We start from the raw sequence: 17,518 nt of genomic DNA, 5'->3' as shown, positions 1-17,518 counted from the left end.
GTGACTAGAAGACAAGTGTGAGCCCTCTGTTATGCCCGGACAGGGCCACTAGAGGGCTCCCTGGTCTAGCAGTAATGCCAGTGCCTGGGAAGGCGCCCGTTACCTAGCGGGCCTTGGTCTAGCGGTAGTGTCAGTGCCTGGGGAAGGCACCGGTTACTTAGCAGACCGGGAAAAGGAGTCTCCCTTTCCCCGGGAGAGTTAGAGAAGACTCTGCTCCACCACCTCTTGTAGAAGGCCTGACATCAGTCAGACCCGCCCGCAGCCATCCGGAGGCCTAACCGTCTCCCTGTGATGCTGTGCTTCAGTGGTCACGCCCCCGGTCTGCTTTCATGTTCCACCCTGTACACCTGGCTCTGCCTTCTAGATAGCAGTAATACAATTAGTGAAAGTACTGAAAGTATTTGAAATACATAGAAGAAATAATGGCGTAAGCTGTCCTCTCTGTCTCCGCCTTGGCTGCCAAACAGGGAAGGGCCCCCTGTCCAGTGGACATGTGACTTGCGTGAACTTGCCTATCATTGGAGATGGCTCACACTCCTTACCCTGCCCCCTTGTCCAATAAGTAACAGCACAGCCAGGCATTCGGGGCCACTACCGGTCTCCATGTCTAGGTAGTAGTGGCCCCCCGGGCCCAGCTGTCTTTTCTTCTGTCTCTTTGTCTTGTGTCTTTATTTCTACGATCTCTCATCTCTGTGCATGAGGAGAAAAATCCACAGACCCAGTAGGGCTGGACCCTACAGTAGAGGAAATGGTAATAATAATAATCATGACTGCCATAATAAGGACAATAGGTTATTGAAGACTTCTGTTGTGTTCTTGCCATAGTCCAGGCATTTTATTAACATCCCAGCAGCAGTATGCCATAGGAACTATTATCTCTGTCTTATAGGTCAGGCAGTCAGTTTAAATATCCTGCCTTAATCAACCATCTAGTAAATGAAAAAACCAGAGTTTGCACCCAGGTCTCTCTGTAGCCTCCTAATAACACCTGTGTTATGATAATAATTAATAGTAGTAATAAAAGCAGCACCTGGCCAGGCGCAGTGGCTCATGCCTGTGATCCCAGCAGTTTGGGAGGCTGAGGCGGGTGGATCATGAGGTCAGGAGTTCAAGACCAGCCTGGCCAAGATGATGAAACCCTGTCTCTACTAAAAATACAAAAATTAGCTGGGTGTGGTGGCAGGTGCCTATAATCCCAGCTACTCAGGAGGTTGAGGCAGAAGAATTGCTTGAATCCAGGAGGCGGAGGTTGCAGTGATCTGAGATCGCACCACTGCACTCTAGCTTGGGTGACAAAGCAAGACTGTGTCTCCAAAAAAAAAAAAAAAAGCAACACAGCAACACCTTATATCTATAGACCATTTTAAACCATGTGCCAGGTACTAATTGCTGTTCCTGTATTCCTCTAATCCTCACAACTGCTACTGCCTTTACACATAAGGAAACTGAGGCTGAGAGGTTAAATGATTTACCCAGATGGTCAGTTTGCTGGTAAGTTGGGCGATGGGATCAGAGCCGTGGCAGTCTGACTCTAGAGCTCTTCCTGTAACTCACACACACACACTGCATCTCTCACTAGCAATGAGATGCAGAACACAGACACACCCAGGGAAGGTGACTCCCAAGAGGAGAAAAGGGAACCTGCCCTGCAGTGAAAGACTTGCAACAGTCATGTACTTGTTAATGTTAAATAAAGAGAAGGGAGTCAATTATATTTTCCCCAGGAGCTACCCACTCATCTGTCTGTATACTGAAATAGGAAGATTTATCATACTTCTGTTACTCTTTTTTCTGAGATGGAGTTTTGCTCTTGTCACCCAGGCTTGAGTGCAATGGCATGATCTCTGCTCACTGCAACTTCCACCTCCCAGGTTCAAGCTATTCTCCTGCCACACCTGGCTAATTTTGTATTTTTAGTAGAGACAGGGTTTCACCATGTTGGCCAGGCTGGCCTCCAACCCCTGACCTCAGGTGATCCACCCGCCTCGGCCTCCCAAAGTGCTGGGATTATAGGCATGAGCCACTGCACCAGGTGTTATGTTACTTGTTATACTTTATTGTGCCTGGAAGAAACAGAAAAAGGTTATCAGATGGTCCTTTTTCTGAAGAGCTGCCTTTTACACATTTACTATGAGCTGGTGACTTTATGCCAAGCTGTTTAAGGATAACTGGTATAATTGTACCCATTGATATCCTTTCTATTTACTAAACAATATAAAAGATAAAAGCAAAAGTGTCTTCAAAAGAAGACATACATGTGGCCAACAAAGCATATTAAAAAGTGTTCATTATCACTAATGATTAGGGAAATGCAAATCAAAACCACAATGAGATACCATCTTACACCAGTCAGAATGGCTATTATTAAAAAGTAAAAAAATAAGAGATTCTGGCAAAGTTGCAAAGAAAAGGGAACCCTTATACACTGTTGGTGAGAGTGTAAATTAATTCAACCATTGTGGAAAGCAATGTGGCAATTTTTCGGAGAGCTAAAAACAGAACTATCTTTTCACCCAGCCATCTCACTACTGGGTATATACCCAAAGAAATATAAGTTGTTCTACCATAAAGACACATGTACGTGTATATTCATTGCAGCACTGTTCACAGTAGGAAAGACATGGAATTAACCTGAATGTCCAACAATAGACTGGATAAAGAAAATGTGGTACATGTATACCATGGAATACTATGCAGCCATGAAAAAGAACAAGATCATGTCCTTTGCAGGAACATGGATGGAACTGGAAGCCATTATTCTTAGAAAACAAATGCAGGAACAGAAAACCAGATGCCACGTGTTCTCACTAATAAGTGAGAGCTAAATCATGGGAACCGATGGACAGAAAGAGGGGAACAACAGACACTGGGGCCTGTGGGAGGAGGAGGGAGAGAAAGAAAGAAAACAAAAACTGTCAAGTACTATGCTTACTACCAGGGTAATGAAATAATCCATACATCAAACCCCTTAGTCATGAGTTTGCCTATATAACAAATGTGCACATGTACCCCTGAACCCAAAATAAGTCAAAATATTTACATTTTAAAAAACAAAAGTATCTGTTAAAGAAAGTGGTTTGCTTTTAATCATATTGTTTTTCAGTTAAATAGTTTAAAATATTTTTTTCATTTCCCTTAATTCCAGATTGATTTTCTTTGGGGCTTAAATTCTTAAAAAAAAAAGAAAAGAAAAGAAAAGTGTAGAGGCCAGGTACAGTGGCACAGGCCTATAGTCTCAGCTACTCCAGAGGCTGAGGCAGGAGGATCACTTGAGCCCAGGAGTTTGAAGCTATAGTGCACTGTGATCACGCCTCTGAATAGCCACTGCGCTCCAGCCTGGGCAACATAGGGAGACCCTATCTCCAAGAAAAAGAGAGATAGAGAGAAGGAAAGAAAGGAAAAGGGAGGGAGAGAAAGAAGGAAGGAAGGAAGAAAAAAAAAAGATAAAGATCTATTTTGGGAATGTCATTCAAAGACATAAGAATAGTTGCATTATTGATTTTTGTCAGGTTTCACTGGATAAAATTAAGATGTCATTAATTGTATGTGATTATATAAGAAGCTAGAACTCTTACCTAAGTAAATGTTGATGGGTTGTGAAATAATGAAGGACTCTTACCTACATTAATATTGATGGGTTGAGAATCAAGTATATTTAATTCTGGTGAGAATTACAAAGAAAGCCACAGATGTCATTCATTCTCTTTGTACACTTAGAATCTAGTATGAAACAAGATATAAACTTGTGGAAAAATTAAATCGTAATAGTAAATTAAAGAACAGTTTCATTGAATAATAGGAAACATTAGGATTATATATTAATAGTTATTTGTTTGTTTTCTATCTCCTACCCTGGAAAATGAGTTGCAAGGGACAGGGAATCCTTTGAAGTATCCCTAGTGCCTAGAATGATGTGGTCACCTGGTAGGTATTTAGTAAATATTGTATGTATTGAGTCTTCTACAGAGATTTTCAGGGAGAAGGAAGGATTTCAAGCGCATTTGAGAGGTAGAGTTTGACCAGCAGAGAGAAAGTAGAGGACATTTTGGATGGGCAGATTGGCATGAACAGATGAAAAGCAATGGAAGAGAATAAGATGTATTTGGGAGACTGCAAAAGAACTGTTTTGTGTAGTCTAGAACAGGGGTCCCTAGTCCCTGGACCACAAACTGGTACAGGTCCGTGGCCTGTTAGGAGCCAGGCTGCACAACAGGAGGGTGAGTAGTAGGCCAGCAAGCAAAGCTTCATCTGTGTCCCCAGCTGCTCCCCATCGCTTGCATTACTGCCTGAGCTCCACCTCCTGTCAGATCAGCAGTGGCATCAGATTCTCATAGGAACACAAACCCTGTTGTGAACTGTATATGCAAGAGATCTAGGTTGCATGTTCCTTATAAGAGTCTTGAGCCTGATGATCTGTCACTGTCTACCATCAGCCCCAGATGGAACTGTCTAGTTGCAGGAAAACAAGCTCAGGGCTCCCACTGATTCTACACTATGGTGAGCTGTATAATTATTTCATTATCTATTACAATATAATAGTAGAAATAAAGTGTACAATAAATATAATGCACTTGAGTCATCCCAAAACTCTCCCTTTCCCCAACCTCGGTCCATGGAAAAGTTGTCTTCCATCAAACTAGTCCCTGGTGCCAAAAAGGTTGGGGACCACTGGTGTAGAAGGTAATTTAATGGAAGAGCAGGGAAAATTAAGTTCAAAAGTATTAGATAGGGGTTGTGGGAGGCTACAGACTCAGAGTTTGGGATTTATTTTATGGGAGAAGAGGAGCCCTGCAAGGCCTTGAGCCGAGGAACGGCCTGGGGAAGGCAGGACTTGATAAGGACTGCCTTGCAGTGGAGCAAGAAGAGCCTGGGTGCTGTGAGATTATTGGGAAGGTGTAAGGGCCCTGAGCCAGGGATATGATAAAACACAGAGAGACTTAGGAGATGCTTCAAAGGAGGAGTCAATAGGCTTACTTTTTGGACATTGTAGAAAAGAGAAGAGACCGAGCTGACTGAACAAATCTAAGCGTGGGTGACCAGAAAAATGGTATCACCATTTTTCTTTTTTTTTTTTTTTTTTAAATAGAGATGAGGTCTTGCTATGTTGCCCAGACTGGTCTTGAACTCCTGGCCTCAAGTGATCCTCCCACCTCGGCTTCCCAAAGTGTTGGGATTATAGCCGTGAGCCACTGCCCCCAGCTGGTAATATGGTTTTAAGAAACTGTTTGCTTTACATTAGCATCCTCGCAGCATGTATCCTCTGTCATTTCTAAGGTGACGAGTGAGGAGTAGAGATTTAGATGCTTTGAGCTCATTATTTTTCTACGATATAAGACTTTCCTGCGGTGTGTAAATGGTGGAAAAGAGAAGTTATATATGGCGCAGAGCAATTGCTACATGGAGTGACTTTTGAACCCAGATTCAAATGTGAAATCCAGAAGCACTGTTTTCTTTATTCATTGGGCCTTTTTTGAATATCCTACAATGAGTCATGCACTTGGCCAGGAGCTAGTGTAGTGCAAGCGAAAAAAGACATGGTCCCTGCCCCGGGGCACTTAACAGCCTAGTAGGAGACAGGTATTAAATAATTACACTAGTAAAAATGCAAAGTTCTAACTATGGCAAATGCTATGAATGCTAAGGGGCTGAGAGAACATATAAGAGGATTTTGACCAATTTGGGATATTAGAGAAACTTTTTATCAGCAAGTAATGTTGTGCAGAGAGTTGAAAAAAAGAATTCCTGCTACGGCAGAACTACCTTACCACGGCATGACTTTTGCCAACTGCAGAAGTCATGAAAAATACTTTGTTCTTCTAACTCTAGGTTTCTCTCATCTGCCAGCCCCTCCCTGCCCCACCACCCTCCCTCAGCACACACAAGTCATAATCATCGTTTGTTTTTCCTGAAGATTCCTGTACTAGTTTTTTGCATCCTCATATCACAATCTGATCGTTTTCACATGTTACATAATTTAAAACATGGTTTTCAGTTAAGTCGCTCAACAATTTGCTCCCCATCAGTAGTTCTCAACAGATAGCCCATCTGTGGGCAGGAGGGAAGGATGAGAGGTAGTCTGGTAAAATAGTTCAAAAAATACTGCCCGAGAGGAGTTTTCTACCATTTTCTAATAAGATGCTCACTTAGAAACGGGATTGCAGTTTTCTTTTTGATTTTCTCATTCCCTTTTCTGTGACACTGCAGGGACGAACTCTTCCGACAAAGCCTGGCAAAACTGCGAGAGCAGCTGGTTAAAGCTAACACCTTGGTGAGGGAAGCAAACTTTCTGGCTGAGGAAATGAGCAAACTTACTGATTACCAAGTGACTCTTCAGATCCCTGCTGCAAACCTCAGTGCCAATAGGAAGGTAAGAATGTCCTTCAAGTGAGAGGGCAAGATGTACAATAGTAAATACTATAAAACAGGTTCTAAAACTGAAATCCCAGAAACATTCCTGGGGAGATCCTGGTATCAGCCAGAGGTATTTATTGTTTTCAAGACATTCTTTATACACCTCATTGGGTAAGAATGCTATTTAAATGATGTTTTTAGTTATGTAATAAGCAGAATACACAGAATTTTAGTGGCTGAAGGACTTCCTAATTTATATGCCTTCTTTAAAACAATAAAACTGGAAACATATTTTACCGGTTTTTTTTTTTTTTTTTTTTTTTTTTTTTGCATGTAAATACCCCTTTCTGAATTGGGGGAATATGTGTAGGCTATAGTACCTGGTTTTTATTTATTTGATTTTTTTTTTTAGACTAAGTCTCGCTCTGTCACCCAGGTTGGAGTGCAATGGCATGATCTCAGCTCACTGCAGTCTCCGCTTCCTGGGTTCAAGCCATTCTCCTACCTCAACCTCCCGAGTAGCTGGGATTACAGGCGCGTGCCACCACACCGGCTAATTTTTGTGTTTTTATTAGAGACAGGTTTTTGCCATATTGGCCAGACTGGTCTTGAACTCCTGGGTTCAAATGTTCCACCCGCTCGGCCTCCCAGCGTGCTAGGATTACAGGCATGAGCCACTGTGCCTGGCCTGCTATGGTACCTTTTTAAGAGTGAATTCTGCAAGAAAGGAAGACTTTTTATGATACCTGACTTCAAACACACAGAACTCTTTGCAAGCGTTTGAGAGCTTCCTGTCATTTCACCTTGAAGAATTTTTCCTGTAGAGAGAAACTTTGAAGAAAATTGTTTTTTGTTTTTTTTGTTGTTGTTTATCAGGGGAACCCACCCCCAATATTTCAACGTAGGTTCTCTATTTTCCATAAGTGTCAGCTGGCTGAGAAATAAAGAGAAAGAATACAAAGAGAAGAATTTTACAGCTGGGCCACTGGGGGTGACATCACATATCAGTAGGACCGTGATGCCCACCTGAGCCTCAAAACCAGCAAGTTTTTATTAAGGGTTTCAAAAGGGGAGGGGGTGTAAGAACAGGGAGTAGGTACAAAGATCACATGCTTCAAAGGGCAAAAAGCAGAACTACTAATACTGGTCTAGCAAAGATCACATGCTTCAGAGGGAACAGGACAAAAGGCAAAAGCAGAGCTACTGATAAGGGTCTGTGTTCAGCACTGCACATATTGTCTTGATTAACATCTTAAACAACAGAAAACAGGGTTTGAGGGCAGAGAACTGGTCTGACCACAAATTTACCAAGGCGAAGTTTTTCCCTACCCTAGTAAGCCTGAGGGTACTGTAGGAGACCAGGACATATGTCAGTCCTTATCTCAACCAGGTAAGACAGACATTCCCAGGGCGGCCGTTTATCGACCTTCCCCTAGGAATGCATTCCTTTCCCAGGGTGTTAATATTAATATTTCTTGCTAGGAAAAGAATTTAGCAATCTCTCTCCTACTTGCATGTCCATTAATAGGCTCTCTGCAAGAAGAAAAATATGGCTCTTTTTGTGCGGACCCACAGGCAGTCAGACCTTATGGTTGTCTTTCCTTGTTCCCTAAAAATCGCTGTTATTCTGTTCTTTTTCAAGGTGCACTGATTTCATATTGTTCAAACACATGTGTTTTACAATAAATTTGTACAGTTAAGACAATTATTACAGTGGTCCTGAGGTGACATACATCCTCAGCTTACGAAGATAACAGGATTAAGATATTAAAGACAGGCATAAGAAATTATAAAAGTATTATTTGGGAACTGGTAAATGTCCATGAAATCTTCACAATTCATGTTCCTCTGCCACGGTTCCAGCTGGTCCCTCCATTCAGGGTTCCTGACTTCCTGCAACAGTTGTTGTTTTTTGAGATGGAGTTTCACTCTTTGCCCAGGCTGGAGTGCAGTGACATGATATTGGCTCACTACAACCTCGGCCTCCTGGGTTCAAGTGATTCTCTTGCCTCAGCCTCCCAAGTGGCTGGGATTACAGGCATGTGCCACCACGCCCAGCTAATTTTGTATTTTTAGTAGAGGTGGGGTTTCACCGTGTTGGTCAGGATGGTCTCAAACTCTTGACCTCAGGTGATCCACCAAACTTGGTCGCCCAAAGTGCTCGGATTACAGGCATAAGCCACCGTGCCCAGCCAGAAAATTGTTTTTCTATGACTCAGAAAAAAAGAAGAACTAAATTTAAATAAAGTAAGAAAATCATTTTTCATCCATTCATTTTTTCTTCCAGCAAGCAAACTAGAAAATGAGTCAGGGAATGTCTTATCAGTCTTGCTGGGTTTTACTTTTTTGACCTAGTAGTTCCCCTTTGGGAAATTTATTCTAAGCCCATAGTCATTGAAGTGTCCAGGATGCTTATCATAGTGGACTTTATAATAGCAAAAACTTGAAACAGACATGATGTCAAACAATAGAATAATTAGTCAAATGTATAGTAGATCCAAATGCTATAGATACTGCTGTGTTGCCATTAAAAAAATCATGTTTATGGCTGGGTCTGGTGGCTCACACCTATAATCCTAGCACTTTGGCAGGCCAAGGTGGGCAGATCACTTGAGTATAGGAGTTTGAGACCAGCTTGGGCAATGTTACAAAACCCCATCTATACAAAAAAATGCAAAAAAAAAATAGTCAGTCATGATGTCATGTGCCTGTAGTCCCAGCTGCTTGGGAGGCTGAGGTGGGAGGATTGCTTGAGTCCAGGAGGTCAAGGTTGTAGTGAGCTAAGATCATACCACCTCACTCCAGCTTGGGTGATAGAGCAAGACCCTATCTTTAAAAAAAAAAAAAAAAAAAAAAAAAATTCATGTTTATGAAGAATATTTAACAATACAAGAAAAATGATCACAATATCAAAACTGGAGAGAGGATTAGGGTGTGAAGTTATACTTTTGTTTGGTCTTGATTGTGATAAAAGTTAAGTGTGCATGAGTGTACATAGAAGAGAGAAAATAAATCAGACTATCCCCCTAGGTGGTAGAATTTTATCTTCTTTTGTATACATGTATGTGTTTTGCAAACTTACTATTTTACTGTTGTATATATATTACTTTAGCAATCAAAAAAGGAGTTATAACAGAGTTTGTTTTTTCTTCCTTATGCAGAGAGGTGCAATAGTGAGTGAGCCAGCTATCCAAGTGAGGAGGAAAGGAAAGAGCACCCAAGTGTGGACCATCGAGAAGCTGGAGAATAAATTAATTGATATGAGAGACCTTTACCAAGAATGGAAGGAAAAAGTTCCTGAGGTAAAAGAGACAAAATGTAAAGGAGATTTTGTTATGTTAAAAACAGAGAATATAAGCGATTTAGCATCTCTCACACACACACACACACACACACACACACACACACAGATGTGCTGATGATACTTGAGACATTTATATCAGGAAAATAAATTACAAGAGATTTTGAAAGAAGTGCTAAGTCGAATCAGTAATATAACACGTGATCCCCACACAGATGGGAACTAAATGAAGAAAACGTATAGTAGATTCTTATTTGGCTTCATGTTTACTACATTTCAAGTGAAAAGAAGTAGAATGAAGTAAATTTATGCCATTTTATCGGTGCTGTGAAAAATCAGCTTGGCTGGAGCCAGTGTGGATTTCACATTCATTAATGTGTGTTCACACACCCCTAGCTGTGATCGTGGCTGGGTAGATTACTAAGAGTAATTTTAGCTTGCATAATCCATTTTTTGGACATTAGCAGTGGAAAAGAAGACTTGGCAAAGGAGATGAGGCAAAGCAAAGGGGATGAAATGAAAAAGCTGCAGGTGAGGTGGGTAGGGACGACAAGGCAGGGACTAAAGAGCTTAGCTCCCCAGCAAACAGGCCCCACCTAGGGACTAATTTTTTTTTTTTTTTTTTTTTTAATGGAGTCAGAGTCTCACTCTGGCTGGAGTGGTGTGATCTCGGCTCACTGAAACCTCCGTCTCCTGGGTTCAAGCGATTCTCGTGCCTCAGCCTCCTGAGTAGCTGGGACCACAGGCATGCACCACCACACCTGGCTAATTTAGTTTTTCTTTATGTGACATTCTAATTTTACTTCCTGTTTAAATGGATAGATTATTTAAATTTTTTTTCAAACTCTAGTTTTAAATAATATTATTTAAATTGATGTTGTGTTTCTTATTCGTCCACTCACTGGCTCCTCCTGCTGCTCAGGCAAAGAGACTCTGCGGGAAACGAGGTGACCCTTTCTATGAAGCCCAAGAGAATCACAACCTCATCGGGGTGGCGAATGTGTTCTTGGAATGCCTGTTCTGCGATGTGAAACTCCAGTATGCAGTCCCTATCATCAGCCAGCAGGGGGAGGTAAGCACAGGCCAGCCTTGGAGAACGATGGTGGTTCAAGTTTTTCGTTTTGTTTTATTTTGGTTTTCATTCTATTTAAGCTGTGTTCTTGAGGTGGGTCAAGAAACTAAGGCAAATAGTCAAGATCTGCATTCTTCTTTCTCTACTAATAATCGATATTAGAAGCTTTGAGGATTAAGTCATGGTCTTAAAGGATTGTTATAACACATTTAATATTTGGAGGTCACAAATTTTTTCTTTGTTTTAATCAAATTGGAAATATTTTGGAAACCATATTCAGCTCTGTGCCCCATATTGCTCTCTCTTTTTAAAGGTAATCTCATACTTTTGCAATATACTCTAGTTCCTTCCTGGCCCCTAAATGGTCTTTATAAGATACAGCTTAGGAGGATTATTTTGCAATCCAGAGTACTCAGACAAAACAGGCTGCAATGACTCCTTGTTACCCTCCTTTTAAACTCTGGTGTTTCAGCTATTTAGATATAGTGGCCTAGGTAGGCATAAGGTATTTCAGAAAATGTACCTTGAACTACCAAGTTATTTCTTGTGATTCTTAGAGCAGGCGAAGAATAAGATGCCATTCTGCCCAAAGTGAAGCTGCAGTATAGACCCAGGTTCCCAGTTGTTGGGTGTAAGTGCACAGCCCACCATCCACTATGGAAACACGCCATGGACATTCTGTTCCAGAGGACCAGTGCCTAACAGTGCTTTTTCCCATGAGAAAAATGGGCACAGTTAGGTGTCTGAAACCAGCCTGGTCAACATTGTGACCCCATCTCTAAAAAAGAAATTAAAAATTGACCAAGCATGGACAGGGCGCAATCGCTTACGCCTATAATCCCTGCACTTTGGGAGGCTGAGGCGGGTGGATCACAAGGTCAGGAGTTCGAGACCAGCCTGGCCAATATGGTGAAACCCAATCTCTACTAAAAATACAAAAAAATCAGCCAGGCATGGTGGCGGGCACCTGTAGTCCCAGCTACTCGGGAGGCTGAGGCAGGAGAATTGCTTGAACCTGGGAGACAGAGGTTGCAGTGAGCCAGGATCACACCACTACATTCCAACCTGGGTGACAGAGCAAGATCCTGTCTCAAAAAATAATAATAATAATTAACCAGGCATGGTGATGAGCACCTATAGTCCCAGCTACTCAGGAGGCTGAGGTGGGAGGATCACCAAAGCCCAGGTAGGTCTAAGCTACAGTGAGCCATGATCATACCAATGCAGCCCAGCCTGGACAACAGAGCGAGACCCTGTCTCAGAAAGAAAAAGTGAGCACAGTTAACATGGCAGAGTGATTCAGTGGCTGAGTCCCTAGTTTAGGACTTCTTAATTTGGAGTCTGTGGTGTGGTTTGAGTATTCCATGACTCCCCCTGAAATTATATTAAAATGAATTAGATTATCGAAAAGCATTAAAAAAAAAAAAAAGAACAACTATCTTCTGATTTCTTTTATTTCCTTTCTTCCCTCATCTTACTACTTCCTCCGTATTTGTCTTACTTCTGAGATATCATCATGTGATTTCTCTTAGGTCCTTGGTGCCAGTGCCAATTGCTGTGTGGAAGTTGGATCTAATCTACCTTTAAAAATAACCTTCCCTGTTTAGGATGACAGCGCACTACCAGAACATGTGTCACCTTGTACACATGTGTAATGACAGCCACAGTTATTACAACCTGAAACTGTGTGACAAGAGATAATTAAGACAATTAAAGCACTTCAAGAATGCAAATTTCAGAATAATCCTTTTCCTCTAATTTGATTCTATGCAGCCAGCTTTAAGAGAAACATGGTTAAACTGACTCCTATCCAGAGAGCCACCATGATAGAAAATTTAAAACCTTTTAATGAAAAAGCTTTAAAATAACTCTCCTCATATTTGTGTGGCTTTCAATATGCTGTTCTTCCTGGATTAGATCTAATGGCACTGCTTTATGGAACCCTCCTTCATCCTGCTCTCAGCCCCAGTCTGAGTTACACACTCATTCTCTACTCTCAAGAGAATAAAAGCTGCCTGAGCCCAGGAACCTTGTCAATTTGGTTTGCTGTTGCGCGCACAGCACTTAGCACAGTTCCTGGCACAGTTAGTTCTTGGTAAATATTTGTTAGTGGGTAAGTTTATCCTATGACAACTCGCACATGTATCTATTATAGCAACTAATCTATGCTGTTATTGGTGAGTTTTGTTGCTGTTGTTGTTTGAGACCGAGTCTCACTCTGTTGCCCAGGTTAGAGTGCAGTGGTGCGATCTCAGCTCACTGCAACCTCTGCCCTCCCCTGTTCAAGCAGTTCTCCTGCCACAGCCTCCCAAGTAGCTGGGACTACAGGTGTGACCCACCATGCCTGGCTAATTTTTTTTTTGTTATTTTGTGTTTTTAGTAGAGACAAGGTTTCATCATGTTGGCCAGGCTGGTCTTGAACTCCTAACCTAAGGTGATTCACCCGTCTCGGCCTCCCAAAGTGCTGGGATTACAGGCTTGAGCCACCACACCTGGCCTGTTAGTGAGTTACTTCTCTGTCTTGCCTCCCTTGACTGTTCCCTGATGGCAGAACCTGTGTTTTTACTTTGGTATTTCATAAGCTAGCTCTTTGGTCAAATGAATAAGTGAATTAAGCATTTTATATTCACTCACATGAATATTTAAAAAAACATGGATAGCCAGGCGCGGTGGCTCACGCCTATAATCCCAACACTTTGGGAGGCCGATGCAGGCAGATCACGAGGTCAGGAGTTCGAGACCAGCCTGGCCAATATGATGAAAGCCCATCTCTACTAAAAATACAAAAATTGGCCGGACACAGTGGGTTACGCTTGTAATCCCAGCACTTTGGAAGGCCGAGGTGTGTGGATCATGAGGTCGGGAGTTCGAGACCAGCTTGGCCAACACAGTGAAACTTGTCTCTACTAAAAATAGAAAAATTTGCTGGGCATGGTGGCAGGCACCTGTAATTCCAGCCACTTGGGAGGCTAAGGCGGGAGAATCACTTGAACCCAGGAGGCAGAGGTTGCGGTGAGCCAAGATCGCGCCACTGCACTCCAGCCTGGGTGACAGAGCTAGACATCGTCTCAAAAAAAAAAATTACCTGGGCTTGGTGGCACGCACCTGTAATCCCATCTACTCAGAAGGCTGAGGCAGGAGAATCGCTTGAACCTAGGAGGCGGAGGTTGCAGTGAGCTGAGATCGTGCCACTGCACTCCAGCCTGGATTATAGAGCAAGACTCTGTCTTGGGAAAAAAAAAAAAAAAAACACATGGATACTAGATGACTCCAAGTAGAATGTGAGAGCTGCCTTTAAGCTATTCCTGGGCTGTCCTGTAGAAGGATACGTTTGAGGATGACTCCAGAAGGCAAGTTGCAGGGAGGCAAATTTGGCTCACACTAAGGCAGGACGATCACAGGGGCAAGTGGTGGAATGGGCTGCTCTGGTAGTAGCAGGGCTCCCATTACCGAAGATGACCAAGCAGCAGCTGCAGAGCCCCTGTCCAGTTTCATTGTAGAAGGCACGTCTGTCTTAGGTCAAGGTTGCCCACAAGATGTCTGTTAATTCTGAGGTGCTCTGGTTCCTTGACCCAGGTTGCAGGACGTCTCCACGTGGAAGTGATGCGTGTTACAGGAGCTGTTCCGGAGCGTGTGGTGGAGGATGACTCTTCGGAGAATTCCAGTGAAAGTGGGAGCCTTGAAGTTGTAGACAGCAGCGGGGAAATCATTCACCGAGTCAAAAAACTGACATGTCGGGTGAGAGGACAGTGATGGGAGGTTCATATGAATGACCTTTTTCATGCAAAACCATTTTACAAAAAATCTTATGAGAGTTTTTCATCCAGGGTAGTAAAAGTTGAATTTTGTAACAGCAGATACAATGGCGGACAGTACTTTGTTTTCAGAAATATAGCACGCTTTCTGTTGACAGTTGCATCAAATTTCAAAAGTATGTATGTATTTGACATGCAAGAAGTGTATGTTGCTTAGTAAATTATGTTTTTCTGTTAAAGGTTGCCTCATTCATTAGGAAGTGTGGGGGAAAAGAAAGAGAGATCAGACTGTTACTGTTTTCTTTCTTTATACTTTGTCTCTGTGTCTCTTTCTTTTCTCAAGTCTCTCGTTCCACCTGAGGAGAAATGCCCACAGGTGTGGAGGGGCAGGCCACCCCTTCAGGAAGGTTTTGCAGGGATGTGTGTATTTGTTGCCAAGTTTGTATACTATAGTTACAGAACTGTGGTACAGATTTCATTATCGATACAATCCTTAGTGTCACAGTGTCAGATATAATATTTTCAGATGTCAAATGGATGACTGATTTATTTAATTGCTTATTGTTAAATTTGAGGTAGCTGAAATAAAAGAATGTTTAGTGTTTATTGGAGTTTTATTTGTATTGTTTATCTCTTCAGGTAAAAATTAAAGAAGCAACAGGACTGCCCTTGAACCTCTCAAATTTCGTCTTCTGTCAATACACATTCTGGGACCAGTGTGAGTCTACGGTGGCTGCCCCAGTGGTAGATCCCGAGGTGCCTTCACCACAGTCCAAGGACGCCCAGTACACAGTGACCTTCTCCCACTGTAAGGTATAGATGCCGTTACCAGATAAGCTGGGCAGGAAGCAGCAGAAACGGGTGCAGTTCAATAATCGATTGTCCCCATGAGCATTTGTTTTAAGTATAATATGTTTATTAGGATGTTTTAACCTCAAAAATGTACCTTATTACACATGCAAATAGTTTAGAAATATTTAAAATAAAATCTAAAAGATCTCTACCAACAGTCTTGTTCCCCAAAGATATAAACCACCAATGACAGGTTGCTACATATTTCATTAAACTACTTTCTATGCTCTACATCTTTTATATGTGTATGATAACATATGTACAAACACCCTTTTATATCATGCACACGTAAGTTCTTTAAAAATGCTATACAAAAGTGGAATCACATTATACATATTTCAGAATTTGTACATCTTAACATGTAAGTTGCTACATGTCTCATTCTTAGGAAGATAGCATTACATTCTAATGTGTCATATGAGTGATATATTTCATGTAGATTTTCTCATAAGTCATACGAGAAAATAGGAAAAGGGAAAGGTGAATTTGTGGTGAATGTGGTTGGATCTCCTCTGAGACATCATATATTCTTCCTGGCTTTCACAAGGGACTGCTGAGAAGTCATTTCTGAAAGACCAGCTCCATCCTCTCTGTAGTTTTGATTTTCCTTAGACAACCCTTCATAGATACTCAAGACCCCTTCTTTTGCAAATCATGCTTATTCCTTCTGGTTCTACACTTAGAAAACTAACCCATATCACCACCTATAAAATTTCACATAGGTAAAGGCTGTCAAGTTTTTCTTTTTCTGAAAACAAATAGCCTACATTTATCTGTATTCACCAAGTCTGTTCCTCAAAATCTTTATTAATCATTTTTATTGTTGTTCTCTGAATATTCTTTTAAATATTCCCTATCTTTCTTTGAATCCACAAAGCTGCTTATTTAGAAAGATGAAATCTGAATTTCAAGTGTGTTCTGGTTAACAGCTGTTTTAATAAATGCTAGTCCCAGAGCTTCTGGGTTCTTGTGATCTTGGAGTTTTTTGGATCTCTTGTGATCTTGGAGTTTTTTCATCTCTAAAATATATAGATTGTCATGAAGTTTGTTTTTCTTCTTAAATTCTGGGTCTATCTTCAAATAAAATGACTGAAAAGCAGATACTATATGGTTAAATAAATATAGCACAACTGTTTCTGCAAATTAGCATCACAAGAGATGTCTTCACCTGAGATTCCACTGAGAGACTAATGGAAAGAAAATTAGCTTGGCTTGTTGCCTACTGCGTTTCTCTGGGTGATTTGCCACCCATCTCGGTCAGTTCAGTATTCATTTCCTCACAATCATCTGTTTGGGTTTGTTTTTGTTTTTAAAGACGATGTCTCACTCTGTTGCCCAGGCTGGAGTGCAGTGGCATAATCATTGCTCACTGTAGCCTCGAACTCCTGGGCTGGAGTAATCCTCCTGCCTCAGCCTCCTGAGTAGCTAGGACTACAGGCATGCACCACCACACCTGGCTAATTTTTACTTTACAGAGACAGGATCTCATTTTGTTGCCCAGGCTGGTCACTATCTCCTGGGCTCCAGCTATCCTCCTGCCTCTGCCGCCCGAAGTGCTGGGATTACAGACGCGAGTCACCATGCCCAGTCTGTCTGTGTTTTAGAAAGAGGAGATAGGGTAGGAAAGCTTAAAAGCAAGAGCATAAAGTCATGAAGATAACCATATAAAATTTAATTCTGTTATTATTCTCCTAAGCCATGGCAAGGAACAGTTCATTGAGTTAGTCTGTGCCAGCTGAAAATCAGACTGGTCCTGTGGACCTGAGAATGAACCAAGTGTAAGACAATGTAGATTCAGCTCTGTAACTAACAAACCATATGACTTTGGACAATTTGCTTTCTTCATTTTCTTTATTGATACAAGAAACAGGTTGAGGCTGGGCACGGTGGCTCACGCCTGTAATCCCAGCACTTTGGGAGGCCGAGGTGGGTGGATCACAAGGTCAAGAGATTGAGACCATCCTGGCTAACACGGTGAAACCCCGTCTCTACTAAAAATTTAAAAATTAGCCTGGCGTGGTGACGTTCGCCTGTAGTCCCAGCTACTCGGGAGGCTGAGGCAGGAGAATGGCGTGAACCTGGGAGGCGGAGCTTGCAGTGAGCAGAGATCACGCTACTGCACTCCATCCTGGGCAATGAAGCGAGACTCCATCTCAAAAAAAAAAGAAACAGGTTGAATTAAATTGC

General features: G+C 41.9%; 1 protein-coding gene across 8 annotated transcripts in view; it reads left to right on the top strand.

Moving 5' to 3' along the window:
* KIF13A (kinesin family member 13A) overlaps window positions 1-17,518 on the top strand; it is a 233,237-nt gene that overhangs the window by 176,199 nt on the left and 39,520 nt on the right. For all 8 annotated transcript variants that reach the window (XM_007973605.3, XM_007973602.3, XM_007973599.3 and 5 more), the window contains exons 18-22: window positions 6,205-6,367; window positions 9,513-9,653; window positions 10,575-10,724; window positions 14,301-14,462; window positions 15,119-15,292. In XM_007973605.3, the coding sequence (XP_007971796.1) occupies window positions 6,205-6,367; window positions 9,513-9,653; window positions 10,575-10,724; window positions 14,301-14,462; window positions 15,119-15,292 (790 nt within the window). The remainder of the gene's footprint in view (window positions 1-6,204; window positions 6,368-9,512; window positions 9,654-10,574; window positions 10,725-14,300; window positions 14,463-15,118; window positions 15,293-17,518) is intronic.

This window comes from Chlorocebus sabaeus, chromosome 17 (genome assembly GCF_047675955.1).
Source record: "Chlorocebus sabaeus isolate Y175 chromosome 17, mChlSab1.0.hap1, whole genome shotgun sequence".
Classification (NCBI taxonomy): Eukaryota; Metazoa; Chordata; class Mammalia; order Primates; family Cercopithecidae; genus Chlorocebus; species Chlorocebus sabaeus.
Note: the sequence above shows the minus strand (reverse complement) of the source record. Positions and strands in the feature narration are given on the sequence as shown.